Source organism: Callorhinus ursinus, unplaced genomic scaffold, assembly GCF_003265705.2.
Source record: "Callorhinus ursinus isolate GAN/ISIS: 27379988/994484 unplaced genomic scaffold, GSC_fseal_2.0 scaffold4, whole genome shotgun sequence".
Classification (NCBI taxonomy): Eukaryota; Metazoa; Chordata; class Mammalia; order Carnivora; family Otariidae; genus Callorhinus; species Callorhinus ursinus.
In genome coordinates, this window is record NW_027397066.1 from 158,614,925 (window position 1) to 158,642,466 (window position 27,542).

The window sequence follows — 27,542 nt, forward strand, 5'->3', positions numbered from 1 at the left end:
GAGGAGGAGAACAGATTCTCATGATGGGCCAAGGCAGGGGTCCAATACCATGTTCAAGCCCTGAGACCGCCCTGCCCCTGCCCCCGAAGCCTCCATCCCAGCACGCGAACTCAGAACTCGTGCTGTCCCCGGAGCCGGCCGGCAGGGCCTGGGCATCCCCAGCCGCAGTGCGGGACGAGTCCTTTCCCCACAGGCACTGGAATCACTTCCACGGCCTACGCTCTTGTCTCATCAACACGGAGGCCCCACTTCGTAAGCGACACAGGGGCTTTTTCTGTTCTTGTTTCTTTTCTTTGAGGGGATAGAGGCCAACATGTTTTTGTTGGTGGTGCTTTTGCTGTTGTTTGGGGGTTTGTTTGTTTTGTTTTGTTTTGTTTGCTAATTTTGCCCCACGGTGCTAAGAGGCCGTGCTAACCAGAGGCAGGGGGAGGAGCCCAGAGAGCATGGGGTTGCTGCACCCAGACACCCCCCCCCACTTTCTCCTCTCCCCTGTTCCACCTGTTTCCTTTGGTTCCCATCTCTGGATCTGAGTGGTGAAGCACAGGGAGGGAGAAGTTTCTCACGGCACCACGAGGCGCTGCTCCTAGGCCTAAAGCTCTGACCAGGCTCTGCCATCCTCGATCAGGCCTGGCCACCTACCGCCCTGGGAGGGAGGGATGCTTGCCAGAGCGCAAGCCTTCCCACCCGTGGCCTCGGCAGCCGCACCCCAGGATCTGGAAGCGTCGAGCTGGGTCTGAAGGCTTCATTTCTACCCTGACTTCTCCGGTGAGGAGTTGAGTAGGCGCTGTGTGGAAACTGCCCACAGAACATCTGCCACCCTCAGGTCCGTGGATGGAAAAACGTGGCCAAGAGAGACAGGACCCTCCCCGAGCACAGCCACTCCCGGGGAGGGGGCTGCCTCCACAGACCGAGCCACACAGCCTCACGGCTGGGAGAGTCTCCCATGGACGCCAGCGTTCTCCAGCCCAGAGTCAGATGCCAAAGCTCTGGGTGCCTTCCCTCTCCCCACCTCCCAGCAGCCGTCCGCCTCCCTGCCCTGCTCTGGAACCGCAGTCCCCTGCAGGGGGTCCCCGTACTGACCCACAAGCCCCCCCCCCCCCCCAGCTACGTTGGCTGCTGAGAACAGCGCTGCCCTTAGGGTCCTAGTTTCGTGGGTCCTCTTGTCCCTGGAAGGTGGAGGGGGCGATGCAGAAGAGCAGAGGGGCGGGGGGAGTGGGGGAAGGGCAGCAGGGCCAGAAAGGGTGGCAGCATCTCAGACCACAGCCGAGGACGAAGAGGGGGATGACGAGGAGGCCGCAGAAGAGGACGGCGAGGAGGGACTGTTCCAGAACAGCCACCGCCGCTTGGGCTGCCGTTTCAGGTGGAGGTAGTCCTCCTTCTGGCGCTCCTTCCGTGCCCGCTGGTAGTGGTCCTCCTCCTTCAGGTACCAGACGGGCGGCCAGCGGTGCTTCTCGAAATACTCCTGGTTTTCTGGAGCACAGCGCAGTAGGGCTTGGTTAGAAGGCCGGGCACCGGGATGTGGGGGGGGGTGTCCAGGGGCCACCCGCCTACCCTCCCCCCCCGCCCCCTCCCTGACACTTCTACCCTGGGGACCCTCCGGGGCACGCCCAGTCCCAGGGGCCAGAGCGTCAGCCCTGCCTTCAGAGCCCTCCGTGTCGCTGCAGAGCTTCCTCAAGAAAGCCAGCGCCAGCGCTGGGGCAAGGCACTTCCGCTCCGCCGGGCTCCGCGGCCGAGGGACAACCTAGATGGGCTTCCTGCGCGCTGGGGACGGCCCAGGCTGCGACGGAGCGTGAGGAGGGAGAAGGGCAGCAAGCTGCCGGGCCCGGCTGGGGTGGCAGCACAGGCGGCCGAGAGCTGGCCTCTGAGGGAAGCGGAGGGAGGGCTGCAAGAGGACAAGGCGGGTCGGCCTGGACGGAAGGCTAGGCCGAGGGGTTCGGACTGATTCCGGAAGGCGTGGCAGGCGCGGAAGGTGTGGAAGGTTTGGACCAAGGCAGTGATGTGGTCGGAGCTGTGCTTGCGAAAGAAAACGCCCGCAGGGTGTAAAGGAGAGCGTGCGGGTGGGGTCGGTGCGGGAGGACCGGGCAGCAGGGAGAGTGCGGGGCGCCCAGTGAAGACCTGAAGAATGCATAGTGGCAGGAACTCAGGGGGCCACGACACCGCTCCCGGGAGCCCGTGCACTTCCTGTTGGGCCCCAGGACTGGAGACATTAATTAAGCAGAGGTGGAACCGCAGGGACCTCAGAGGACATCTGGACCTGGGTGATCCAAGCTGTGCCTATTTCTAGGTTGTGAAATCAGTGTGGTGGGTCATAAGCCACATTAAAAATAATTCACATAGTTTTTTAATATGTGTACTGGCTCACAACAAAATATAGTTCTTATTGTGGAGCCCTGTCTCAAAAATACCAAGTCCGAAATACCAAAATACACCTCCCCCCCAAAAAATACCAGGTCTGAAAAATACCAAAAGTCCAACGCCTTCTTTGTACTTGTGAGAAATAGGAGCCCAGAGAGGTAAAGTGAATTGCCTGAGGTCCCCAGCTGCCCTGATCTTTTCCTGGGCTCCCCTCTGTTTGGCTGGATACACCTTTGCCAGCTGCCCGCCGCCCCCCCCCCCCAGCTCAAGTCCAACCCAAGGGTCTCTGGCAGCTTCTGGACGCCCTGGGGTCTAGTCGGAGATCTGGCCCCGTCGGCATGCGGGAGGAGCACACACAGGTCCTGCAGGAGACGCTTACCTGGGGACATGGCCTTCATGTCTCGGGGGAACTTGCGGCACACATTGTTGTAGTTGGTGCAGATGTGGTGAAGACACCAGTCGGCCAACTGGTACGCGCAGTGGAACTGGGGACAAAAAGGAGCACCTACGCTGGAGCCCCAGGGAGGGTCCACACAGACACCCGTAGCTGTCCTCAGAGCCCAAGCTTTGGTGCAGATGGGCAAAGCCCTGCAGTTGTAACGAGCCCCTCTTGAGAGGCAAACCCACACAGAAGTGTGAGGAAACACTTAATTTGCTCCTTGGCGCCACCACCGCCACCGTCACATCAGGTCACCTCTGTCCTGCCCCCAGCACCCACAGAATCCATAGATGCGTGTGGTGCCTTCCTACCATGTCCGTCCTCCTTAGATCCCCCCTGGAGATGTCCTCCTCCGCCCACCGGGGGCCAGAGCAGCCTGCACGGAGGGGTACACAACCAGGCTTAGAGGGCCGACTTCCCCAACTGTGTCCACATGCCTCAAAGCTGCAACGTCCACCTCATGAGCTGGCTTCTAGTGGCAGAATTGATGCACTCGGAGGGCCGTGTGCGAGACTTTGCTTGTTTGCTTGGGAATAAGGAGGTGGGCAGCCCATTTTAGATGAAGAGTCCTCAGTGACCTCAGGCATGCTGCAACCACGTGTATGTACGAGACTGGGCTTCTGTCCCCTGCCCTATGGTCGTACAAAGCCTCAGTCCCTTCCCGCCAGTACCATTCCTCTCGGCATGTCAGAGTGAATCCTCTGGCATGGACGATGAGGCAGGCCCTGCCCAATCCAGGAACCGAGTCTAACAGCGGGCTCCCTTCCTACCCACCGCCTGCCAGCCTTCTTCAGTCCCTGCCAATGGGCAGACAGAGCCCAGAGTCAAGAACGGTGGAGAGAGTCCTTCCCCTGCCATCATACCTGAGCCAGTTCTAGGAACAGGAGGACGTCCCCATCAATGTCCACCATCATCTGAGTTGCTTCCATCAGCCCGGTCACTGTGTACTGCTCTGTGACACACACAGTCAGGAATCAGCTGAAGAACCACATGAATGGACATGCACTCACTTCTACCCCCGGCAGGGACCCACTGCAGGGCAGACAGACAGGAGGGCCCACTGGCAAGTCCCAGCAGGCCAGGAAAGACCACAGGTGATTGAAGTCTGCTCCACCGGTGAGGAAATTGGGATTACAGCAAGACTTTCCCATTGGAGCGGGGCTGGGGCAGTAAAAGTGGATGTTAGTTAGAATCAAGCAGGAGAACTGTTCCAACTACATTTGTTGCCCCCAGTGGTCTGGTATATGTAGGGTGAAAGCCCCCAGCAGAACCAGCCGTTGACACGGATGAGAGAGGGTGGTAACTCCCAGCTGTGCTGAGAACTACGAATTACAACTATGGATTGAATCTAGTTGTTTGTGTTCACTGAAATTTTATAACAAATTGTGAACAGACCTTATATTTTATGTTAAAACATTTATATTAAAGAAGTAAACACTCTTAATCCTGAAGTTTAACTGTATCAGTATAAACTCATGAGGTATTTTATCTTCATGGGGGCGCCGGGGTGACTCGGTTGGTTAAGCACCCGACTTGTGATTTTGGCTCAGGTCGTGATCTCAGGGTTGTGAGATCAAGCTCCGTGTCAGGCTCCACACTGGACATGGAGCCTGCTTAAGATTTTCTCTCCCTCTGCTCCTCCCCTACCCCTGTTCATGCTCTCTCTCTCTCTCTCTCTCTCTCTCTCTCTCTCTCCCCTTCTCAAATAAATAAACAAACTTTAAAATCTATTTCCCAGATCTAAGAAAAGACCTAGAAACGAGAGACAACAATGCGGTATAGTAATGTGCATCCCTAATGCTCAGATTATAGTCTTGAAATACCATGTCCAACTATAAGAAACAGACTTCTTAGAGAGATGGCTGATTCGAGGTCTGCAGCAGGAGATGTACAGAATGAACCTGGAACATCTTGTCGTTCCACACAACCAGAAAGCTCATTCTGGTGCCAACCTGAAAAGACGCCTGCTGGCAAAAGGTGCAGTGTGGTATTCCAGCTTCAATAAAGATAACTGTAATTATTTGAAACCAATCGAGTATGTTTGTAATAACACTTAAAAATAAGAACTGATCAGACACCCGCAAAGGGTGATGGGAAACAAATTTATCTCGAAGACCGGTAAATAAAAGGATACAACCAAGCATTCATCTGCCCTTCCTATGTGAACCACACCACTGGGTAAGCAAAGAGTAGGTGAGGGGAAGCTGCTCTCTTTTTCAACATATTCCAACAGACAAAGAAGGAATGACTGAATTGGAATATTATCATTTCACAACACCTCATGAATCAATGGATTCAGGCAATGATACTCAGTGGCTGCTAACATCACAAAAAAGATCACAAAAAGAGACAAAGCTTCTTGATGAAAAACAGAAATGGGGCGCCTGGCTGGCTCAGTTGGTGGAGTATGTGACCCTTGATCTCGGGGTTGTGAGCTCAAGCCCCACACTGGGTGTAGAGATTACTTAAAAATAAGATCTTAAAACAAAACAGGAATAACCTATAAAGTTGTTTTAGCAAAAGAAAAATGAATATGGATCCGATCTAGCCCCCAGACCCAATGGCCAGTCAGTGAAAAATCTAGATTTTCTGGAACATCGGTGGGTTTCTTCCAACAGATAAACTGCAAGGGAAAAAAAAAATTTAATGGACAAGGAACCTTTAGATTAGGAGAAATTTAAGAGGCATTTAAAAAATAAGACCATGCTTTGGTGTTTAAGGATGCACACATGGAAGATAAAACTATGAAGAGAAAGAAGTGAGGCCAATAAAAAAATACCCTACAAAGGAGTAATAGGCAAAGTGTTACTCCTGAGGACGGGGATGGACCTGTGACTGGCGGGGACAGGCCGAGGGCTTCTGCTATGGCCGGCAAGGAGCTAGCTCCTGACACGGGTCCTTTGACTCTATAATAATTCATGAAGCCGAACATATGTTTCATGCATTTGTGCTCTATTGAACAATGAAAAAGTTTTAAGCTTGAATTAATAACTTCATAGAAAGCGTATCTCCCAAAACCTAGAGCATCACCGAATATACCATGCTCGGCATTTCCCACTGCTTCTTGACAAGCATGTGCATGACACACATCTGTATACTTTGTCATTTGTATGGACCGTCTCCCAGAAAAGTCATTCAATGGGTATTTTCTACAAGCCTCTCCACACAGCGGCACAGTGTAACACTGGCAACAGCTGACTTGTTTCTGATCGCCCGCCATGATGAAGCAAACTTACAGGAACATCTTTATACATATTTTGCTTTGGGTCATATCTTTGGAGATAGTCTTTCAAAAGGTGAATTACTAGGTCCAAGAGTTTGGAAGTCGTCTGTGCTCTGTGAAGACCACACCACTTTCCACGGGCAGCTACGGTGGACGTACTGTCGCAGCTGTGATCTTTAGAAGCCTCTCTTGCTCCCCACCCTAAAGCCCTTTGTGTCTCCAACTAGGACTCTCTGTAGGCTCAGCTCTTAACAGTCAAATTCTCATCAATGATTTCTTCCTTCTTCCTATGACCAAGCCCCATGTTATAACTAATTTCTCATCACGGTATTGCTGTTTTCCTCCTAAGTGAGTCCCAGTCTTGACCATCGGTCCAGTGCCCCAGCAGCTCTGGTGCTAGATCCTTCCCTGAATCTCAACTCAAGTTGTATCTAAGGCTCTGCCCTCTGCCCCCTGACCTACCCAAGAACACGGACCCCGATATCAACAGCAGCAGAGGCGCCAACACCAACACCAACACAGTGCAGACACCAATCCCAACGTGTGGCAGCACTCCCTTCAGCTGGATAGCACCATTCCTCTTCTCCAGCCCCTCGGCCCCTCCACCGCCCCCCACTGCCTGCTGGGCAGTTTCCCCGTGGCCTCAGGCCCTGCTCCACCCCAGGCCCATTCTCAAAGCTGAGCTCCAGCTCTCATGGTCTTTTCAAGGATCTAGGGATGGGAGGTCAATGTTTATTGTCTGCTTCTGGAAGAGACAGAAAGTGAAGATGGAGGAGGAACAGAAGAAGGATGAGAAGAAAGAAGACAGAGGAGGTGGTGAGGAACCAAAGGGGGGCAATGAGGAATGGCGTTCTATTCCTCTTGACTTAAGCGTGCCCCGCCGAAGCGAAGCTGATGGAACACCAGCGCTGTCATCTACCGGATACCGCTTCGTGGGGCCCATAACCCTTTGCAGAGAGCCTGTCACATGACACCATCCTGCCTCTCACACGTGCTTCTTTACATCTATGGCCTCACCCAAGCCCCAGTGCGCATCGACATATTTCACTTTATGTCAACACATTTCCTTGGTGCTCGCAGCCTGTCCCCTGGGGGGAGGCAGGTGAGAGGAGAAATCAGCACCTGGGGGGGGTGGTTTCCCTGGCTTCTCCCCCAGAGAGGTCCCCGCGTACCTGTGAGGGCAACCAAGTGCGGCAGGCAGAGGCGGTTGGCCAGGATGATGAGCTTCATGTCGTCCAGGTCGGGACTGGAGGTGAACATGCCCGTGTAGAGGTACTCCAGCACTGCCCTCATGCAGCTCTTGCTAGTGTAAGGGAACGCCACCTGCGGGGGAAGGGAGACAGAAGGCCTCAGGGAGGCCCAGCCTTATGGAAGGAGGAGCTCAGGCCGGGGACACTCAAAAGGCCCTGGCCCTCTTGCTGGCTCCACCGGATGGGCAGCCATTCCTGAGCTGCCCCTGTACCCGCTCCGAAGGCCCACCAAGGCCTGTCTCCCAGAGCAAAACCCTGCACTGAGCCTGCATGCTGACCACACCAGTGAGCAGCGCTCTGACATTTTAAAAGGACCTGGGTTCAGGGCGCCTGGGTGGCTCAGTCGGTTGCGACTCAGACTCTCGAGTTTGGCTGAGGTCATGATCTCAGGGTGGTGAGATCGAGCCCCACGCTTGCTCAGTGGAGAGTCTGCCGGAGACTCTCTCTCTCCCTCTCCCTCTGCTCCTCCCCACGTTCACGAATGTGCACTCCCTCTCTCTCTCTCTCTCAAATAAATAAATAAGTATTTAATTAACAAATAAAGAAAAGGACCTGGATTCTCACTGGCACGCTTCCAAAGCTGTGCTGGCTTGGAAGATGTTTGAAGGAGTCCTTCCTGCCACCTGAACCCACACACCCTGGCCCTTCCTGGCCTTACAGAGGGCAGTGCAAGTGGGGTACGAAGGAGCCAAGCCAACACCAGCTGGCTTCCTGCTGGCTGCCTGAAGCTGCTGCTTTGGGCCCCTGGGATCTCTTCCGAGCAGCGCTGCAACAAAAACTGCTTTCTCATCAGACACGAGTCTCTCCAAGCTGCATGGGAGTCATCTGGAGCTCTAACGCGGCACCGAGAAGTGCCTGGGGCGGGCCAGCCCCTGGGGCTCCACTCATAGAAGCCAATCCCACTCATGCTTCAAGGATCAGAGACCAGCTCACAGTTCAAGCCCTCCACTTAGCCTTCTGGAAGCACTCCCTTCCCGGAAATCTTAAGAAACTGTCATTCTACGTCACAGGAAGCTATCCTGTGTTGTTCCCAGTCCCGTCTTTTCCCTCAAGTGTTGGGTGAGCTCTTACTAAAGGACGTGCAGAGCGGGGCTGGGGAGAGGGGGGAGGGAAGAAATCCCAGATCAGGCAAGAAAATGGCGTGTGGACCCCCAGAACCTCAAGCAGTTGCACAAACTTGTACCTTGTTAACTGCGAGGCTGACTGTGGCCAACTAACGGTACGGGAGTTCACGGAAAAGAGAGAATCCTGAGGGCCCCAGCCTGAGCTACTCTGCTCGGCTGCTCGAAGGGAAAGGAGAGAACAGGCTGAAGAGACTATTTCTAAGGATGCACTGATAGGTCCCGTCCAACTCTGTGTTTCCAGTCTTCGGTGCCTGAGAAAGTGGCCGTAACAGTGACGGAACAGCCAAGTCGGAGCAGTGCTGATTAGAGGGAAAGGTGACTGTATGAAGCATTTCTTTTTCTGGTCTGAGCTCTGCTGCTTTGACATCTGGGGCCTTGCTGACCCAGCGGGGCTGCCCCTCCCACGGCTAGCCAATGCTAGCGGCAGTAAAGGACGTACTCAGCCTGCCTTTCCCGTGCAAACCAATCAGTCCTGTGTCCACACCCCAGCCACCTCCTTTATCAGGCTCATTCCCTCAACCACTATCCCCTGCCCTAGTCACCCCAAGCCCAGGTGCCAGATGACTTGGGACAGCCCCAAAGCCTGCTGAAATTATTCAGACTAGCCAATCCTAAGCCTGCTCCACTTGCCTCACCCGTTCCTTTAGAAACTACAGTGAAGGCTCTTGTTCGCGTCCCCTTCACTCCCTTTGCCTAAAGACTGACCCTGGTGCTTCCCTGTGTGGTCCCCTATACGATGCATGCCCCCTCCTACTGACACCTGGGAGTATAAACGTCTCTCTGTCCAATGGCAATTTTCTGGTCTGTGGGCTTCACCGTACCTAATAGTAAGACTTACATTTAAAACAGTGATAGAGTCGCGTTAGCACACACTGAATTTTTTCCCCTTGGCTCACGTGCGTTAGGGAGAAAGCAAGGTACAATGTATAGAGCCAAGGAATCGGAAGTCTTGAGTTCAAGTCCGAACCTCTCCTTTCTACTTATTTACCTTTGTACCAGGCACTTAACTTCCTGGGGACTCACTTTCCTTGTAAAGTGAGAACACGACGCCATGTGCAGGAGCTGTGTGTGAGGCGAGACACGAGATAATGATCAAAAGGGCTTTCTATACCATAAAGTGAAGATGTCACCATAATCCCCTGTCTTGAAATTTCATAAGATCCTTGGCTATGGGAGCCACCTCTTAAACTTATCCTGAGTCTGTCACTCAGTGGTGAGCAAGCACACAGTCAGTAACAGAAGGTAGTACTGACTGAAGGAAGTACCAGTAAATGGCAGATGCCTCAGGTGGGAAGGGTGTGGGTCTCTCTCTCCTTCCCACCTATTCCCCTCCTAGCCTTACCTCCCTGGTGGAACTCTCCACAAATGGCCCCCCAAACATGGCGGCCATCCAGTCACAGCTGGAAATCAACAGGGGCTTATGGGCGCTGATGGTGCCATCATCCAGGATGAAGGTCACATCTGTCCGGGAGGAGAAGAGGCATCACGTGAGGATGTGGTGAAAGGATGTGGGAGAACCCATCCCAAAGATCGACACTGTGCCCACACAACCCACTTCCTCCTGAAGCCATTCATGTAGAGTGCTACCTGACCAAGCTCTTGGGCTTGGGTACCAGGCTTCAGGAGCAGAGCCACCCTATCTCCAGGACATCGGCAGCTGAGATGACTCAGAATGCTAATTGGACCAACACAGACTCTTCAGAAGGCTAACTGGAGGGAAGTCCCCTGCCCTCCGGCAGTCAATTCCTAAGCACAGTCCATACCTGAGAAGGTGCCTTTTGCCAAGCACTCCTTAACCCGGTTAGTCCGGCGGACATGGAAGGCCTTAGTGATCTCTTGGTTCATGAACGCCTCATTGTTGAGAATGTTGGCCACCATCATGCGCAGATCAAAGACCTCAAGCAGTTCGGCAATGTGGGCGATGTGCATGAGGTCACGCTCGTTCTCGTCCAGCTCCCCGGTGTACAGGTACTTGAGAACAGCCCGGAAGGGCCCTGGCTGGATGGAGTTGTCCATTTTTACCACCACCATCAGCCGGGATTTGTAGGTCAGAGGATCTTCTGCCATTTCTTCCTGAATGCTCACAAAAGCTCTGCTCCAGGAAGACAGGACTCGACCCCTCCCGGGCAAATACCCTGTTCCATTGCCCCGTAAGATCCCGTCGCTAGTGGAGGCACGGAGCCCAGCAGGGCCAGAGCCCCCGCCCTCCTCCATGCTCTCACACACGTCAAAGCTGGCCGCCCGCAGCAGGAAGTCCCGGCCATGGTGGTGGTGGTGGTGATGGTGGTGGTGGTGATCAGGGTGACCCCGGTGGTCCTCTGGGCGGGGGCCCCCGGGCCCCGAGGGGCCCCCCAGCTCCCCCTCGCTCAGGTCCATGAGGAACAGGTCGTAGAACTTGGAGGAGGAGGTGGAGAGGTAGATCTTGTGGGCAAAGATGCGCACCCGCTCCTGCAGCACCAGTATGACATCCGCGCATAGCGGGTCCTCCAGGAGGTGGGCGGGGCACTCCTCGCTGCTGGAGGGGGGGTCGGGCACCACGATGATGGGGGGAGGCGGCTTGGGAGGCAAGAAGGGCGCCTGCAGCAGAGGCCGCTGCACATTGCGGAGGTGGGATTTCCAGAACTGCAGGTGGCGGCGGGAGATGAGCGCTGCGCGGATGGCGTTGTCAAAGACGTCCTTGATGCCAAACTGGGCCACCACGCTGGTCTCGTAGTAGGGGATGCCCAGCTCCTTGGCCACCTCCCGGCCCTTCTCTGGGGGAAGGATCTCATTGGGCTTGATGGGCCTAGTAGGTTCAAGAAGGAAGACCAAACATGTTGGCAGGAGAGGAGGAGAGGGGAGGGGCAGGGAGAGGCAGCTCTCCAGAGCCTGCCTGGTCTGTAGGGGACTGCTCAGGGTCTGTTTCAGTCCGACTCCTGCCCTTTCTCCTCTGCCTAGTCAAATCTTACCAGTCCTTCAAGGCCCACTTCTAATCCCCTCTTCTTGCAGGAAGCCTTCCGTATTTATGCCAGCCCCGCGCCCTCCCCAGCTCAAAGCAGTGGCAGCACTAACCACCTCTCTGGCAATTAGCATGCCACGTTCCACGCTGGTTTTTAACACGGCCATATATGGAGTTCATCTCCCAGCGTGATCATAAGCCCCATTTGTGCAAAGACTACCTCGTTTTCTCTTTCCCTCCCATGGTGCTTAGCCCAGGATTGCTCACACAGGGTATAAGAGATGCATGGATGCATGCATGCATGGATGGATGGATGCATGGATGAACAAATGAACGAATGAATGAATGGGCACTCTCTTTGGCCTCCCACATGGCTTGCTTCAAATGGAGGGTGAGGTGTGAGGCCCAGTGGATTCCCTCAGGGCTGAACAGGGAGCCACGGAGATGCACCCCCTCCCTCTGTCTTCCTCCTTCCCCCTCCCTAGCACCAGCACCCCTTACCTAGCCAAGGGTCGCCTGGCCCTATTGACAGCCTCCAGGTCAGCATAGCGCAGGTCCAGCTGGCAGCCCACCAAGATGACAGGTGCTCGGGGGCAGAAGTGCTTGATTTCTGGGTACCACATGGTCTTGACATGGTGGAGGGAATTAGGGTTGGCAATGGAGAAGCACAGAACCACCACATCGGATCTGGGGGTGGGAGAGCGAGGTTATGGGCAGGGAAAGCTAGTGGTAGGTTACCCGCCCCTGGAACAAGGGAGAACATGCATACCCACCCCACCCTACAACACTACATTCCATGTCTGTCATAGGCATCTGCTCACATGACCTTACACAGAATGTATAATAATAGGACCTTGAATTTATATGCCCCGAATTTAGCATTTTAGAGCTTCCGAAAACCCTCATTTTGACCTCACGGCTATCTTATGGGTTAGAAATTACCATTTTACAATCCATGGCAGAGGAAAATCAATTCAGAACAGTTCCCCTAATTGTGCACAGTCCCAGAGCTGAGAGGTAGCAGGGCTGAGAGTCCAACCTGGCCTCCTGACTCCAAACCCAGCTCCTTCCACTGCCCCGGGCTGCCTCCCCTGTGAGGGTCTGCCATGCTGTTTTCTCTGCTCCCTCCTCCCAGCTGAAATTTCACAGCATTGCTGTTCCTTGGGAAAGCAGGGAAAACCTACCCACCTGGCTCCCCGCAGGCAACCGGAGGCCTTACCTACCTCCCATAAGCAAAGCGACGATCTTTGTGGTGGTCTCCAAAGGTGTCCCAGAGGCGGAGGGAGACGCTGACATCATCTACCACATCTCTGGAGCGTTCCAGCACCTGTGGGGCGTGGGGGGTGGGGAGGAGAGGAGTGGGAATCAAGGGCAACAGTTCTAGGGGCCTCTGCACGTCAGCTCAGGGTGGCGCTGGCTCACCTCTGAGGCTCCCAGACGGCATGGGGGTGAAGGGACAGAGCTAGCTAGGGTTCTGGCAGCTTCCTCTGTGTGCCGTGCCCAGCACTTTCTCCGGGTGCCGTCTCTGCAGACGCCAACGGCAAGAGTGGGCTCTAAGCCGGCCGGAAGGGAAGACCCTCTAAGAGGGCAGACTGTCCTGGGGTGCAAGGGATCTCAGGGAGCCTGCCCTGTTCCCAGCTTCACCTGCACATTACAAGCCTCTGATTTTGGTTTTAGCCGACAGCTTCTTTCTTCCTCATCTTTCCAACACCCTCCCTTCCCCGCAGTGCTCCCCATTACTGGGGGCTGTGATTGCACAAAGATGCTATGCCCCAGGCACAGCTTCGGTCTCAGGCACCAGCTCAGCCATGCAAAACACAAATGGTGAGGGATCCCTCCCCTGGGGTGGACTCCCCTCAGCCCTCTCTCCTGGGGCTCCCTCCTCTTCAGCTGCTCCCGCCCCATCCCCAGGGGCCTCCGTGAGCTCAGCACACGCAGGGCCACATTTGGAGACACTGAGCTACAGCTTGGGAAGAAGCCCAAGTACATGGGGCGGACCCCCAGCCGAGCGGCCTTGCAGCCTTACCTCCTGGCACACCCGATACTGGTCGATGGCCCAAACCGTGGGCACATGGGTGGCGAGCAGCTGGTACTGGGTGAGGGTGGCATTGCAGGCCCGGGCACAGATGAGCCTGGTCTTGCCCACCGCGTTGTCTCCCACCACAACGCACTTGATGGTCTCTACGTTTGGCCTTTCATAATCCATGTCAGAATCCATTAATTGGGACCTGAGGGAGAGGAGTGTAGTGGTCAAGATGACTCTGCACCCCAGCTCCCTGACGGCCGGGGCCAGCCGCTCTCCTCAGCCGGGGCTGGCCCCTCTGCCAGCATTTGAATGGAGAGGGGGCGAAAGGAGTGGGTAGCTTTCTGGGTAATCGTTCTGCGGGGCCTGAGAAGCTGGGGGCCCGTTCAGGCTCAGAGGCGCAGTGGCACCACGTGAAACACCCGTCTGCCTCCTGTTGCCATCATCCTCCCACTGGGCTTCTGGCTGGGGGAGGCCTGTGAGAGATCCCACAGCAGAACCTGCCCCGGGCCTGTCCCCGCTCCCTCAGGAAGAGGAGAGTCCTCCTGGGAAGCTCACTCACCATCCACGCTCTCCTCCCCTGGACAGCACAAAAGCAAAGAGCTGAGAGAAGCAGAGTACGGGCCAGGTCCCCACCCCTTCCCAGCAGGCCAGAGGGCAGGACCACTTTAAAATTTAATGGACTTGTCAGAGCTGGGTGGCAGCTCTCCTGTCCTCCACCTTTGCCTCCCTCCCTCTCTCCCTGGTGGTGGATTTTCAAGCCCTGGCTTGCCTATGGCTACCCTTCAAGGCTAACCCCCAGCCTCCTTCAGGGAGATGCTAGAATTCTTCCTCCCAATGCCTCTGGAGGCACCCGAGCAGCCCATGGGCCTCCCCTCCCCTCCTCGGAGCCTGTCATGTTGCCTACAGGGCTCACTCAGCAGCAGTGGAGATAAACATGGGTCTGTGACTATTCACTCCATGCACGGCCAGTGGGCCTTCCTGCCCCTACTCACACATGCCCTCCAAGCATCCTACATGCAGCCTCGGGGAGAGTGAGATATGCCCCCTTCTGTGCCTTCCTTTCCTAGGGAGGAGGATTCTCAGGCTGGAAGCCCCCAGACCCCTGGCACACTCCTGGTAGGCTGCTTGCTCAATTGGCTGCATGGGTAATGGGGTTGCTGGGGGAAGCAGAGGGTCAGAAACTTGGGCCTGAATTTCTGGGCTAATGCTTGCCTCAGTTTCCTTCTGTGCTGAGCAGAGAGGCAGTGCCTTGTCCACCCACAGAGGGGGATGGCCTCAAATGAACAAAAAGAAGGCCCTCCTGTAGTCGAAATGTCATGTCAGTGTTTAAAAAGCTGTCACCAGGAAGGGACCCTCAGCTTGAGGGTGAGGGGGCTTTCGGTGGCAGTCTCCCAGTGGCATCTACTCTCCCGAAAGGGTTGAGGGGAGGAGGCAGGGGTAGGTGCAAGGCAGACATTGTCAGGGAACTTGGTTTCACCTAGGTCACTGGCCTGCTCCTGCTCACATTCCCTGTGTGCACCAAGTCAGCCGGGGGCTGGAGCAGCCTGAGGACTCCTTCCTAGGCCAAGGAAGGCTGAGCTCCTAAGTGTCCTGGAGGCAGTCCAGGCGCCCTCACTGCTGAGCCATCCAGCCAGAGAGCCGGGCCACCAGCAGCAACCGAGCAGCTCCATTCCTGCTGGGCTGTAACTGGATGCCAGCATGCAGGAATGCAGAACTGAAATATCCAAGTAACGATGGCAACTGGGATTTGCGCGAGTAGATACATCTCAGCAACCTAAGCAAAAAGTGCAGCAAGGACTTTTCAATGAGACAAGCACCTCCTCCTTCTTGGAATTTTACAGGATCTGAACTCGAAACAAGGGGTCTCCACGCAGCCCCTCCCTGGTCTCCAGAGCAATCGTCTGCAGGATTCCTCCTGCCTCCTCCACCCCTCCTCACCCTCCCCAGTGGGCCAGCCATTGTCCTAAGCACCATCTTGCCTCCTCCCTGCTCTCTCCTGAGCTGAGGACCGGGAACCCCGCTTGGATGGGTCCTGGTCTCAAGTCAGGCAACTGGGAAGGAATCGCCTGGGTTGTAGTTCTATGCACTGAAGAACAAAACAGACTCCCTAGTAGGAACATGTATAGCTGGAGGAGAAAGACTATAACCCACTCGCCAGTAGAACTTCTTTCTTCAAATTTAGATTCGAATGGCCTGTGGGTGTGGAAGCAGAAGGGGGATGAGGAGGCACGGAGGAGGGGCATCAGTTCGTAAATCCAGGAGCATCTGGACCATGAGGAGGAGGCCAGAACACCGGTAGAGCAATGCTGATTCAAAATCAGAGAGTTTATGGTTAAAATACCCCTGCACACCTCATGTACCTCTCTGGTTAAGTAGGGGTGAGCCAACCAACAAGTAGGAAGGCAACAAACACTTCCGTGAGTATAGACAGCAGACCTGCTGGGTGCTTCCCTGGCTAGGCAGCCCCTTCCCATTCACTCTCCAGCGCTCCGCAGCCTTCCCCTGTTTACCCTTGGACTCCTCCCCTATTTTTATCATTCTCACCCACTTCACCCCTGTCCCAACCGCCTGACTTCAGATCTAGGGAACTTCATATCTAGGAAAGGGCAAATCACTTCGCTGCTCTGGGCATCAGTCTGCCCTTCTGGAAAATGGGTATGCGGGCTTTGGAAGAAAGTTTCCCGAATCTTGGTGAATTCGTGCCAAGAGAGCCCAAGTGGAAAGGAGGTATTTGTCTTCTTATGTAATCTGGTATTATATAATGCTAGATTACATATCTATATATGTAATTCTATCTCTCTTTAAGATACAGACTGGCCCAATTAAGCCAACAGACAAAACTCTTTAGTCAAATCAGGCCTGTCTTAAACGAGGATCCTGTACTGGAGATAGCGTGCCAAAGCCCGCAGTAATAGAATTTCTGCTTTAGAATATTGCTACTTTACTGTATCATTGCTGATGTATGATGATACAACCCACTCAAGGAGCTTCTCAACTTCCCCTTCCCTTCTGGCACTCTCTCCTTCAATGACTCTAGACTTTTCCGCACAATTGCCTCATCTTCAGTCCCTCTGAGCCCCTAGACAAACCTCCACAGACTATGGCTTCCTTGCCATCCTGCCCTGGGTGTCACAACCTCCAATTCATTCCTCTCCCTCAGTGATCCCAGAGTCACAGAGGTGCTCCTTCCCTACCCTGTCCCATGATCCCTGTCCCCCTCTCCACAATCAGCCTCCTGCCCACTGCTCTCCCAGCTCTGTGTACTCAAGCCAGGCCAAAAAGCCAGGTGTGCTCGGATTAGCTACAACCCTCACCGGGTCCCAGTCCCACCCCCACACCCCTACACACACTCTTTGCAGAGCCCAGAAAAGCCCCCCTTTCCCTCCCACAGCTGATAGGAGGCTTGTTCATCTGTGGCTGCCCTAGTCTGGTTGTCAAGGAAACGACAGAATCTCCCTGGGAGCCTGGTCTGTCTCCTAGCAACCAATATCCCACATCCTGCATCTTACAAAATGCAAAAGGGAGGAATATCCTCAAAATGAAGGTAAAAATCAAGGAGGATGGAGAGGAAGGGAGAATCGGGAAGAGAAGACCAGAGAGGGTGGCTTTTCACCAGGGTTGCTGACACTGTAATATTGGGGAAGGTGGGGAGATGAATCCCTCCTGCAGATCCAGTGGACAGCAAGGCTCAAAGGGATCTTGAATGATATTAACAAAATATATACAATGATATAACAAAAATAACAAAAAATGCAAACCTAAACACACTCAAAAAAACCTTCTCAAACATCAACAAACAACGTTAAGCATCTCTCCCATAGTTTGCCAGAACTCTGATGCACAGACTGCAATGGAGTTGGGTTGAAAGAAATGTCTCCGGAACGGCGAGCAAAACATCCAAATTCCACTGGTTTTTAACAGAAACATTTCCACCACTCTGGACCTTTATTCCTCACACGCTGCTCTGCACACACACACACGAAATAAAAATTTTTTAAAAATGGGGAAAGAGGAAGGCCACGACACGCCAAGGCAATCAAGTCATCTTCCTTTCTCTAGAAAAACCCGGAAAAGGTTAGTCCCCCGCCCCCTGAGACCCCAGCAGCCAAAGCTATAGCCAAGGGGAGAGGGGGTGCCGGGGGGGGGGGATAGTCTTCAGAAGGGGCGCAGATAGGGCCGGGGAGGGCACAGGAGGGCGCAGCGGCGCGTTTCCAGGCAGCTTGCAACCCGGCCGTAATAGAAATTAATCATTTACTTACACCACTACATGTGACGGGGTAATTTCTAGTGTAAGGAACACATCTCTTCCTGCTAAGCACGCTCATTTTAGTGAAATGTCTGGGGTCACTCCGCGCGTGCAAGTTAGGACGATGCCGGCGCCGCCGCGCTGCTGCCGCCGCCGCCGCCGCTGCTGCTACAGGCTCCGGGCCCGGGTCGCGCTAGATCAGAAACTCTGACAGAGCAGCCCAGGCAGGACAGCGGGCCGGGAGCGGCCGCACGCGCGGCACTGCAGCCATTGCCTCTTCCGGATCAGCATCTCCCCGCGCCCCGGGCGCCCAGTGTCATGGAGGCACGCTGGAGTGGGCTGCGCGCGGCCCGCCCGACCTCGGGCGGCTGGGCCGCGCCGCCGCCGCGGGTCCTCTGGCTGCGGAGGCTGGAGGCGACGCGCAGTTGAGGAGGAGAGGGGCGAGGCCGCCGCCGCTACGCGCGCGACCCGCTCCGAAGGCGCGGCCGCGAAGACGCCTGGCGCTGCAGTCCCGGGGACCGCTCGCGACCTCCTTTTTTCATTCACAAAAAAAGGAAAGGGGAAAAAAAAAAAGAAAGAAAGGGAGGAAGAACGGAGGGGGGGGGAATCGCACCCAGGACGGCTGCCGTGACAGGCTCCGCCCACCGCGGAGCTCCGTTGGTGGAAAGGGGCCTGGGGGCGGGGGAGGGGCGGGGAAAGAAGGGGATTGGGCCACCGGCGGCCCCGCCCTGCCCCGCCCCGCGGCGCCGCTCACACCCTCCCGCCCTGCCTCCCTTCCCTTCCCCCGCCCCGAGGGAAGAGGCTGGAAGGGTGTCGGCTCACCACCGGTCAGGGCGCAAAACCTCACTGGACTCCCACAGGGTTTTCCCCTTTCCTCCGCGAGGCTGCGAAAGAACTCTGAGACGCAGCTTAGCCCTGGAAGGGATGCGAGTTCGGGGAGGGGAACTTGACATATTTTCCTTGCCCCTTAAACCAGGCTTCCACCCCTGGCCCTCAGGGAGAGGAACACAGCCTTTCCACACAGGCCCTCCTCTGGCTTGAGAGTTTTCCTGGCACCTGAGGGCCTTCCTTCTTCGATCACCAGACGTTCAGCTACAGCCTGTGCTTCCGACTGCCATGGCCCGTGAGTTTTAGAGTGGGTCACTATATCACCTGTACTATCTAGGCCTTCTCCCTTCCCTCCCTCTTCAGCAGTCTCTGCTTCCGTCCCACGCCCATCCTATTGCCACCTGGAGTTTACCAGTATCTTCTGACCTCTTAAAAGAAATGCCATGAAGACACTAGCCCTGGAGACGGTGTCTAAGACACCTTTGTGCTCTCCGTCTCGATTTACTAAAGAGGTTATAAGGGATGACATCTGTAACATGAGCAGTCCTCAAAGGAAGTTTCCATGTTCAAGGCTGGTTTGATTCTGATGGTCTTGACTACTGGTAATTACAGTGGCCAGCTCAGTCTGGTTTTATCCATCTTGTCAATTACCTCTAGACAATTTTTTAAGTCCAGACTGACATGCCTTCCACCTAACCCCCTCAAGCTTGTGCTCTGAGAATGCAAATCCAGTTTAATATTAGTTTATGCAAAAATATGATTAGGAAGAGAAATCCATTGCCAAAAAAAAGCCAAATAAAAATGAATTTTGTATTCTCTGAAGTATGCTTTCCATCTATGAATGCATACAGTTGAACGTTGCCCATTAGGGTATTTGTGATAAACGCGCTTTCTGGCCTGATCCATGTTCAGTAAGTGCCTGATTGGTAGAGGATGCTTCTTCCCCCATCTCCTTCTGAACCTACCCAGAGCTGGAGAAGAGATTAGGGATGACTGAGTGTGCCGCTTCATCCTTCTGGTTAGGATTCGGTCTCCATAAGAACAGAAAGTATTCGTTTGAATACATGCGTGGGAAAGACACTAAACCATGGGCAGGTGTGTTCTTCCCACATGTTTGGTGTTGAAGAGCCTCAGCCCATCTTCTATGTGTTAGCGGTCACTGCCCCAAAGAAAACCATAGCATGATATCTCTGCATGGGCGTCACAGGAGGCCACGGCCTCTCCCACTGATACCCAGTTGCCCCCATCCAGCTCCAGAGCACCAGCCTGTTGGTTTCTTCACCTTTCACACATCCCAGCAGCAGGGATGGCCCCAGTACAGCACAGAGCAGGAAAACAGATCTGCCCTCTGCCCCAAATCATGGGGCTTCCAGGTCTGCTTCTATGGAGTCTTTGGGGAAAGAGCCAGCTCAGCCTGCGAACCTCACTGCCCAACCAGGCTGCCCTGTTGCGGTTTGAAGGTGTAAGTTTGGCCAAATGAAGTTGCACCTCCTGCTCACATTGGGTAAACTGTCTCAGGCAGAGAGAGCCAGGTGCTCCGCTGGGGGACAACACCTTAATTCCCAGTCCCACTTTTGGCACACAGTCTTCTTTTTCAGCTTTTCCTCGACCCAGAGATCTTCCTGATCAATCACCTCTCAGGCATTCCCAGCTGGAGTTCTTCCAACCTCTCTTCCCTCACCAAAGCCTTCCTGTGACTCCTCCTTCCCAGCGATGTAAACCCCTTGAGCCTGTCCCGAAAAGGCACCCCCTCCCACGATGCCCATAACCACTCTCCTCAAGGACATCACGAGCTGCCATTTTCCTGAAGCCTGTGAGCAGGAGGCCCCATCTGGGGAGAAAACTCTCCAACCTGGTCCTCAAGAGGGCACCTACGCGGCAGGCTTGCAGCCAGTACCACAGGCCCCCCTCTCCCTGTGGCTCAAAGGCTCCTCCCCAGGGCCAGCCCAAGCTATGCAAACCTCTCTCGGTGTGTCCTCCTCCAACCTGCACGTTCCATTTGTTTCACACACAGTTCCAGCCTTTCTCCTCTTGGCAGGCTACTAATCTCTCTTCTGTCTACCCTCCCCTGGAACACGTGAGCCTCTGCCAAGTGCACCCCACAGGCCTTCTGACATGAAACCTTGCCCCCCTCCCCAGCAGCGTGTAATCTGGGGCACACGGCGTTGCCACCCTGTGCCTGGTACCAGCCGAGAGCAAAAGCAGAGGCATCTCAACATGCAGAGCCCTGTCAGGGCACAAAGGTGCCAAATCTGGAAAGTCTGGAGTCTTTCAGCCTCCTCGTCAAGGACTCAGGGAGCACCACCCGGTCTTCATAAGAGGCAGGACCCTTCTGGGCCTTTGATCAAATAGTTCTCTCAGCCTGAACACTGTTCTTCCCACCGCTTCACCTGGATAATGCTTACTCATCCTTCAAGTCTCAACCTAGACATCACTTCTTCCAGGAAGCCCACCATGAATACCCCCTACAAAGTCAGCAACGTTCCCCGCCCTTCTTCCGTGCTCCCCTAATAATACCAATCACCCTGCTCTATCATTGGGTCACTCTCTTCCTCACAGTACTGAGCACTGTTTAGGGAGGGGGCCATGCTTATTTGAGAGTTTCCTTCTTGCTGGTCTGGCAACTAGTACTCAGTAGGAGCTCAATAAATGCTTGACGGATGAATGAATGTTTGGGTGGGGCACTTGAGGAGGAGGGAGTTGACACCACCCAGGGGCTACTCACATGCTGTCCAGAGAGGTCTTCCACAGGCCGTACTGGCTTTGTCTTTGGGTCGCCATTGCTCTGTGTTCCCTCCAGGCTCCTGGGGGCTGGACAGAAGTGAATGGGGCAGGGCAGGGGAAGACAGTGAGAGAAGGAATAAACACACCGTGAGTTACCCAAAGAGATGCCACCAGCTCGGTCAGCCCAAACAGAGGGTCTACTCAGGGCAAGAGTGTGGCTCCTGCTGAGACACTCAGCCTGGAGGCCAAGACAGAGGCCACCTCAGGGAATCAAGGGGCTCCTCCAGGGTCAAGAACTGGGTTCATGGTTCATCCCATGCTGCAGGCATTTGCACCTTCTGAGCTTGGTAATTTGAAAAGAGCAGTAATTTGGTTTGGTAATTTGAAAAGAGCAGTCCATTGTCCATCAGGAGGCCACCCACCCACCCAGCTGGGTGATGGTGGATTCTTCCCTCTCCTCTCTGGGCCTGTTTTCTCATGTACAAGGGTGAGGTCCAGTTCATCCAGCATGGATATCTGTTATGGGTTCCTAGCATGGAAGGCTTATATTTTATTGGCCATCCTTTTCACTGAAGAAGCTCCCGACCCAAAATGGACTCAGCAGAATATCAGCTGATGGCCACCAAGGCTGAGAATGGAAGAAGGAAATATTTGGGGGCAGAGCAGGGAGGGATTAGAAACATAGTAAGAGGCAGAGATCCCCATCTTTAGCTTCCTTAAATGGTCAGTCACAATCTTGGGACCAGTTCAGCCAAAGAAAATTCTAGAATTCCAGGAAAGATAGGGAACGATCAAGGAAGGGCTTGGAGAGGCCTGCGGGATACCTCTGGAAGGAGTTGGTACTGTGTGGAGGGGCATCTCTGTGACAACCCTCCAGGGGCAGGGGACAATGAGGCAGAAGAAAGCTAAGGCAAGAGAAGCCCCGCCCCCCAAGCCCAATGTGGGCAGGGATGTGGACAATAGGAGCCCCAAGAGCCCCGAGTGAAACGAAACCAAAACAGAGGAGCGGCCATTGCAGTAACTGGTGCCAACCTCAGTTCTAGTTTCTCCTCCACTAGGAATTGGCTGTGTGACTTTGGGCAAGGAACCTAATCTCTCTGGCCTTCCACTGGGATAATAATATTACTTGCCTGAAGACAGGAGGTGACCAGATGATCTTCTCATGGCCCCTTCCAGGGCTGAGATCAGAGATTGTGTGATCCTTCTAACTCTTCCTCCATTTCTGCCTTCTCCCCCGATGGACTTATGCTCAGTACCCCTGTGTAAAGGGGGACCCATCTCCCATCTGTGCGTGGGCTACCTCGGTGGCCTACGGCGAGCAGTCAGCACAGAGGGTGTGGAGTTCTGACAGTCTAACCTACCAGGGTTGGAAAATCCCATGCCCGCCTCGGCCCTGGTGCCCAGTGAGAAAACGAACAAGCAGGTGAGGCAGTGAAAGGAACACAAATGATCTTCAAAGCCCAGCCGGCCCCTTGCAGCCGTTCTACACCACACTGTGGGGCTGGCGGGGCTGCTCAAAGCAGGAGCTGAAGAGTCCGTTCCCAGTCTGGCCTGGCCAGGCTGCAGCCAGCACCTGCTGGCTGAGATCTGAGCATGCAGACCCCTCTGCCCACCCACCCACGCCCCTCCACCCTGGCCCTGCCTCCCGGGGAGCCACAGCTGGCTGAGGCCTCCATGCAGTAAATCCTGCAGCTCTGAGGCAGCTCTCTGCTCAGCGGAGAGACTGGAACGCTTTTTGGCTTATATCTTGTAAGAGCTGCAAGTACCACCACCATTAATGTCACAGGGGAAATGCATGATCCACCCCAAGTGTCTTGGGCTGTTATTTCTCAGGAGGGTGCACAAGAAGCCACCACCAGGCAGGCCTCCAGCAGAAAGAAGCTACATGGTATTACTTCTGCTGCACTTTGTAGACAGAAACGTTACAAGTGGGGGGTGAAAATGCACTCCCTAGCCAGTGCACCCAAGGCCCAAGATCCTTCCCTTGAAGCAGGCTGCAGATCTTCTGAGAGAGGACAGGCTCGTTCCTGGAGCCCTGCAGAGCTGCAAGTGAGAAGCTCTGAGGAGGCTGATCACCCCAAAATAGACTTGTTTTTTTTTTCACAACTTTTTCAAGAGGCATTGGCATCTCTTGCAAGCATGGAAAAAAATAGCCTGAACTGTTAACAAATAAAGATTATAAAAAGCCCCAACTGTTCCCCATGGCTTTCCATGTGGCTGCAGTGTTCTAGAGGGGGCAGGGAGGAGGCTGAGAGGGCGGCCAGGGGCCATGTGTGTCCGGGAGCCCTCAGTCCCCTTTCTTCTTCCCCCCCCTTGGGAGCTGGTCCTGCTAGAGCTCACAGGGATAATAACCCATGTTAGGGATGGGAAAGATTTTTGTTGACCCTCAGAGGTTGGTCCACTGTGAGTGTGTATTACTGTTTACTGCTTCCAGATAAAGGAATGCATGGCATGGAATAGGGAATCTTAAAAACTGAGAAGAGCACAGGGTTTGTTTAGTAAACATTTAGCAGGCTCAGTGTTGTTGTCAAAATCAGCTTAGTCTGAACTTGGACCCTGCCTTGGGCATTGCGGCATGTCAGTAACCAGATACGAGTTTCAGGCTGTAGCTGCTTTGGCCCCAGGTTAAAGGATTGTGTGAGGCTTCCCAGGATGGGGCCTGGCCCTCACCTGCACTCTGGGCTCCCCTTGCAGGGCTCCAGGCCACACCCTGCACAGCACCCCTGCACCCCTTTGCCCTAGCCCCGGAGCCTTTTGGTACTCGGACCTCCAACAACATGAGAAAGGAAGGGATACAAAAGGCGCTGGAGTGCATTCTGGAACTGGGTTCCCGCCCCCTCCGGGTTCTCAGGAAAATCAGGTAGTTGACCTGGATGGTATCTAAGGAGCCTCTGGCCCTGACTTTTTATAGTCAGAGGAGGAGACTTCCCCCAGCTCCCAAAGCTCCACCTCCTCCACAAAGTCTGGGATCATTCAAGGACCCTGAAGGCCCCCTTTCTCTTTTCCTCCTTTCCTCCTTACCTCTCGTTCTCCCTTTCCTTTGCCGCCACCCCTCCTCCTCATTCTTCCCCCTCCTTTCCCCACCTCCTGGGCAGAGATTTCTAGAAAAATATCTGCACATGGCTCTGACTTGGTCAAAGAGAGGGGGACGGCCAGCTGGCAGAACTTTCTTGGAGTGGTGAGAGACCAACAGGGCAACTGCATTGTCTCTGGACTTCTCTGGACCTGAGAGTCCTCTCTCCAAGCAGCCTGAGTCAGTAGCCAGCTACCCTGGGAAATTCAGCCCCTCTGAGGGTCAGGGTGCTGCGCACAGAGTCCAGGGCCCCTGGTCTCAGCCAGAGGCATTGCTCCGTAGGGCGAAGCTGTTCCCAGTTTATTGGAACCCCAGGGCAAGGCCTGAAGTGAGGCGGAGACAGAGGGTAGAGAAGCTGGTGCTCAGGGTTGGAAGCTTCTCACAGAACAGGTCATCCGTTTAGAGAGATAGCCTGTGGCACTGGTCCCCAGGCAGAGAGGCAGGGGCGGTGGGGTGCTGTCACGCAGGCCCTTGGAAACCTAGTCTGGGCACCTCAAAGGCCACAGAATGCACACCTCCACTTCGTCGGGCAGTTTGGGTCTTACCACATGCCCGGACAAGCTCACCCCTGCCCACCCTACCTTTCTCCCAGCCTACCCTCTTCTTTCTCCTAGGAGACCCGTGCTGAGAGCTGTCTGGGAGCTTGAGCTGTGGGTGGGATCCTGGGGCTGGAGGCAGCCCCCAAAAGGAGACTCTCGCACCACCATCTCTGTACCCCGACAGGGACGCCTTGGGGTGCCAGAGCAGCTTCAGCAGAACTTGGCTCACAGCCGCCCCAACCACCATCCTATACATGCAGAGCTGGGACCGCGGGGCTGTGGGGCTGGGAGGAGTGCCGCCCACACTCTGCCTTTCCCGGGCCTGGGCCCCAGTCACATCGCTTACTCACCCTGAGACTCCGGGAAAAGATGAGGCTTGTTTGCTCATTCATTCATTTACCTTTCGTTTTGCGTATCACATACATGTTAAACTCCTACCCGTGCCCGATACTGCTCGAGATGGCGGAGATTATAAAATAGTAACGATGGCATCCCGATCATCAAGAAGCTTAAGCCTAATCATCATAATCATCATTTATCAAAAGCCCGTTATATGCCCAGCATTGGGCTAACGTACTGCTTTATTTACACTTCAGAGCAATCCTCTGAGGAGGGACTATGATCCCCACTTGGCAGATGGGGAAACTGAAGCTTTGGGAAGCCATGTGACTTGCTACTGTCACAAAACCGGCAGGCCCAAGCCTCTCAGAGGAGATGGCACAGCCCCTGAGCCCCTCCAACCTCGTGCCCCGATTTTAGAGCATTAATGTGTTGTTTTTAATTCGTATCAAAATGACTCTTTAGCTGAGAAACCTGGGCCAGACGTGTGCCACGTGTGCCACGTCACACGGGGAGTTTGTGGCTGTGTGGGGCCCAGCGCCGTGGCCCCTTCCGCAGACTCGATCTCTGTGGGCTTCAGTTTACTCGTGCGTGAGACCAGGTGGTGCTGGTGGATGATCCACACTGGTTTTGAAATTCTGACCGTGCGAGGTTATCATGTGACATGTTTTCTGCCATCAGGGAGGGTCGCTATAGGGAGACAGAAGGCAGAGAAGCGGGAATGGACCAGCTGGGACTTGCCTCGGATCCCTCCCAGCCCCTACTCACTCTGCAACCCCGGCCCCAGAAGAAGTCAAGAATGTGGGAATATTTTCATGCCTCAAGGCGTGGGCTTTTAATTCAGTTGATGGACTATGGACAGGCCTTAACAGCTGGAGATAAAGAAGAACGCCCTGGAAGTGGAGGCACAAGGAGCAGACAGAATTAGAGCCCAGGGCCAAGGTCACCTGGAAACAGGGGCAGCTGGGGCCTTACACGGTCACTTCACAGACCCCCTCAGCCGGTCTGACCCCCCACGCTGAGTCATGCCCCTCACCTTCGCTAGGGCCCCCCTCTCCGTCGGCCCCTTGTCTGAGCCTCGTCTCTTCCTAAAGCAAAAGGAGCTCCCTCACTCAGCTACTGCTTTGCAAGGAGGAGACAGCAGGCTGGCTGGGGGTACTCTGCTGCCCTGAAAGGCATTGCTTGTGCTAGCCTGAGTTCTTGGCCAGGTGTGACTAGAAAGAAGCGCCCAACTGTGGGGCGTTGGGGGGGGGGCGGCGCGGGAGCAAGAGAGGGTGAGGATCAGAGTTAGGGATGCTGCTCCGTTTCTTCTTGGAGGAATGGATCCTCCCGCTGCCAGGATCAGGCAGCTCCTGGAGCGGGAAGGGGCCTCGAGGGGCTGCACAGGGGCCCGGAGGGAGCGGTGCAGGAAAACGGGCAGAGCGGAGCTATCCCTGGTATTGGCAGGGGCCGCTCGGGCTGGAGAAGGGCGGAGGTAGAGCAGGCCTGGGGGCGGAGGTGGCCCCAGAACCCCAGAAGCTCGGGCTGCTGCTGAGCTCCACCCTGGCCACTGACAGCTGATGGAGTAGGACGAAAAGGGCTCTTGGAGGAGGAGAGACCCCGGCTCCCCTTCCCTCCTGCCGAGGTTCCCAGGAGAGAGTGGAATGCAGGCCTGCCCTGGCTCCTGACCCCTGTAGGCATTGGCCCTTGATACTCCCACTACATGTGGAACTGCTACCCCCCCCCCACCCCCAAGACACGGTTTTAGCCTTGGGACGGCTGCCTCGGGTTGCTGGTCCCCAGTCAAGGGGCTGCTGAGCCATGATGCGTAAGACACCTGATTCCTTGACTCACCTCCCCCTGCTTCCCCTTCTCCCTCCTTCGGAGGAGACCACGTTCTGAGAAGTGCTCTTTGTCCTGAGTTCTGGAAGGGACCAGGTGAGGACAGGTGGAGCCGCCAGGGCTGGAGCGCCTCTCTCTTCCCCAGGCACAGGGAAAGGGCCGGGGTGGGGGGGCGGGTGTCTCAGGATGGCAGGGCATGGGTCACACAGGCTTACCTGCTGTCTTTCCTCCGGGGCCCAGCTGGCCTATCACCGTTCCCCGTCCGGAAGCAATGTCCTGGGCCAGGTCAGGGGGAGGGAATGCGTGAGGAAACAATACACGGATTTCAGGGCTGGGATCCAAAGCCCAGCCTATGGGGAGCCAGGTAAGGGTCATGGTTACTGTATCCAGGGGTGGGACTAGAGGCCGGCCTCCCGGTCAGTTGCCTCCCCGTCCAGGTCTGTGCAGAGCCCAGAGATAAGTCACTTGGGCCGGAGGCCTCACTCCCAACTTTGGACAGGTGAGCATTCTTGGTATCTCGGCCCAGCCCCCGACCCCCCAGGGCCTTTTTTTTTGGTCTACCCTCAGGCTCTCATTCTGACTTCTGTCCTGGCCTCTCCTCCTCCCTGGTGACTCAT

The 27,542-nt window shown here is 55.1% G+C and overlaps 1 protein-coding gene across 6 annotated transcripts; it reads right to left on the minus strand.

The window, feature by feature from the left end:
* Positions 1-267: 267 nt before the first annotated feature.
* On the minus strand, positions 268-27,534 carry RHOBTB2 (Rho related BTB domain containing 2). Of its 6 annotated transcripts, XM_073892601.1 has the most exons (14): positions 27,487-27,501; positions 27,141-27,201; positions 26,938-27,007; positions 25,116-25,794; positions 21,155-21,240; positions 13,356-13,557; positions 12,553-12,656; positions 11,831-12,016; positions 10,155-11,176; positions 9,734-9,852; positions 7,190-7,340; positions 3,658-3,746; positions 2,735-2,840; positions 268-1,470 (listed from the first exon to the last, which is right to left on the minus strand). In XM_073892601.1, the coding sequence occupies exons 4-14, from the start codon at positions 25,155-25,157 to the stop codon at positions 1,253-1,255; spliced, it is 2,325 nt and encodes a 774-aa protein (XP_073748702.1). In that variant the 5' UTR covers positions 25,158-25,794; positions 26,938-27,007; positions 27,141-27,201; positions 27,487-27,501; the 3' UTR covers positions 268-1,252. The 6 variants fall into 6 exon arrangements, with proteins under 6 accessions (XP_073748702.1, XP_073748701.1, XP_073748703.1 ...); XM_073892600.1 differs by lacking the exon at positions 26,938-27,007 and having other exon boundaries at positions 27,487-27,534; XM_073892602.1 differs by lacking the exon at positions 26,938-27,007 and having other exon boundaries at positions 25,166-25,794; positions 27,141-27,527.
* Between the last annotated feature and the right edge of the window lie 8 nt (positions 27,535-27,542).

Coding starts and splice junctions, on each gene's coding strand:
- RHOBTB2 (XM_073892600.1), bottom strand. CDS start 25,157: ATGAATGAGCAAACAAGCCTCATCTTTTCCCGGAGTCTCAGG. Junction 21,241..25,115: donor TCTTTTCCCGGAGTCTCAGG/GTGAGTAAGCGA, acceptor ACTTCTGTCCAG/CCCCCAGGAGCCTGGAGGGA. Junction 9,853..10,154: donor GGCAAAAGGCACCTTCTCAG/GTATGGACTGTG, acceptor CCTCCCGGACAG/ATGTGACCTTCATCCTGGAT.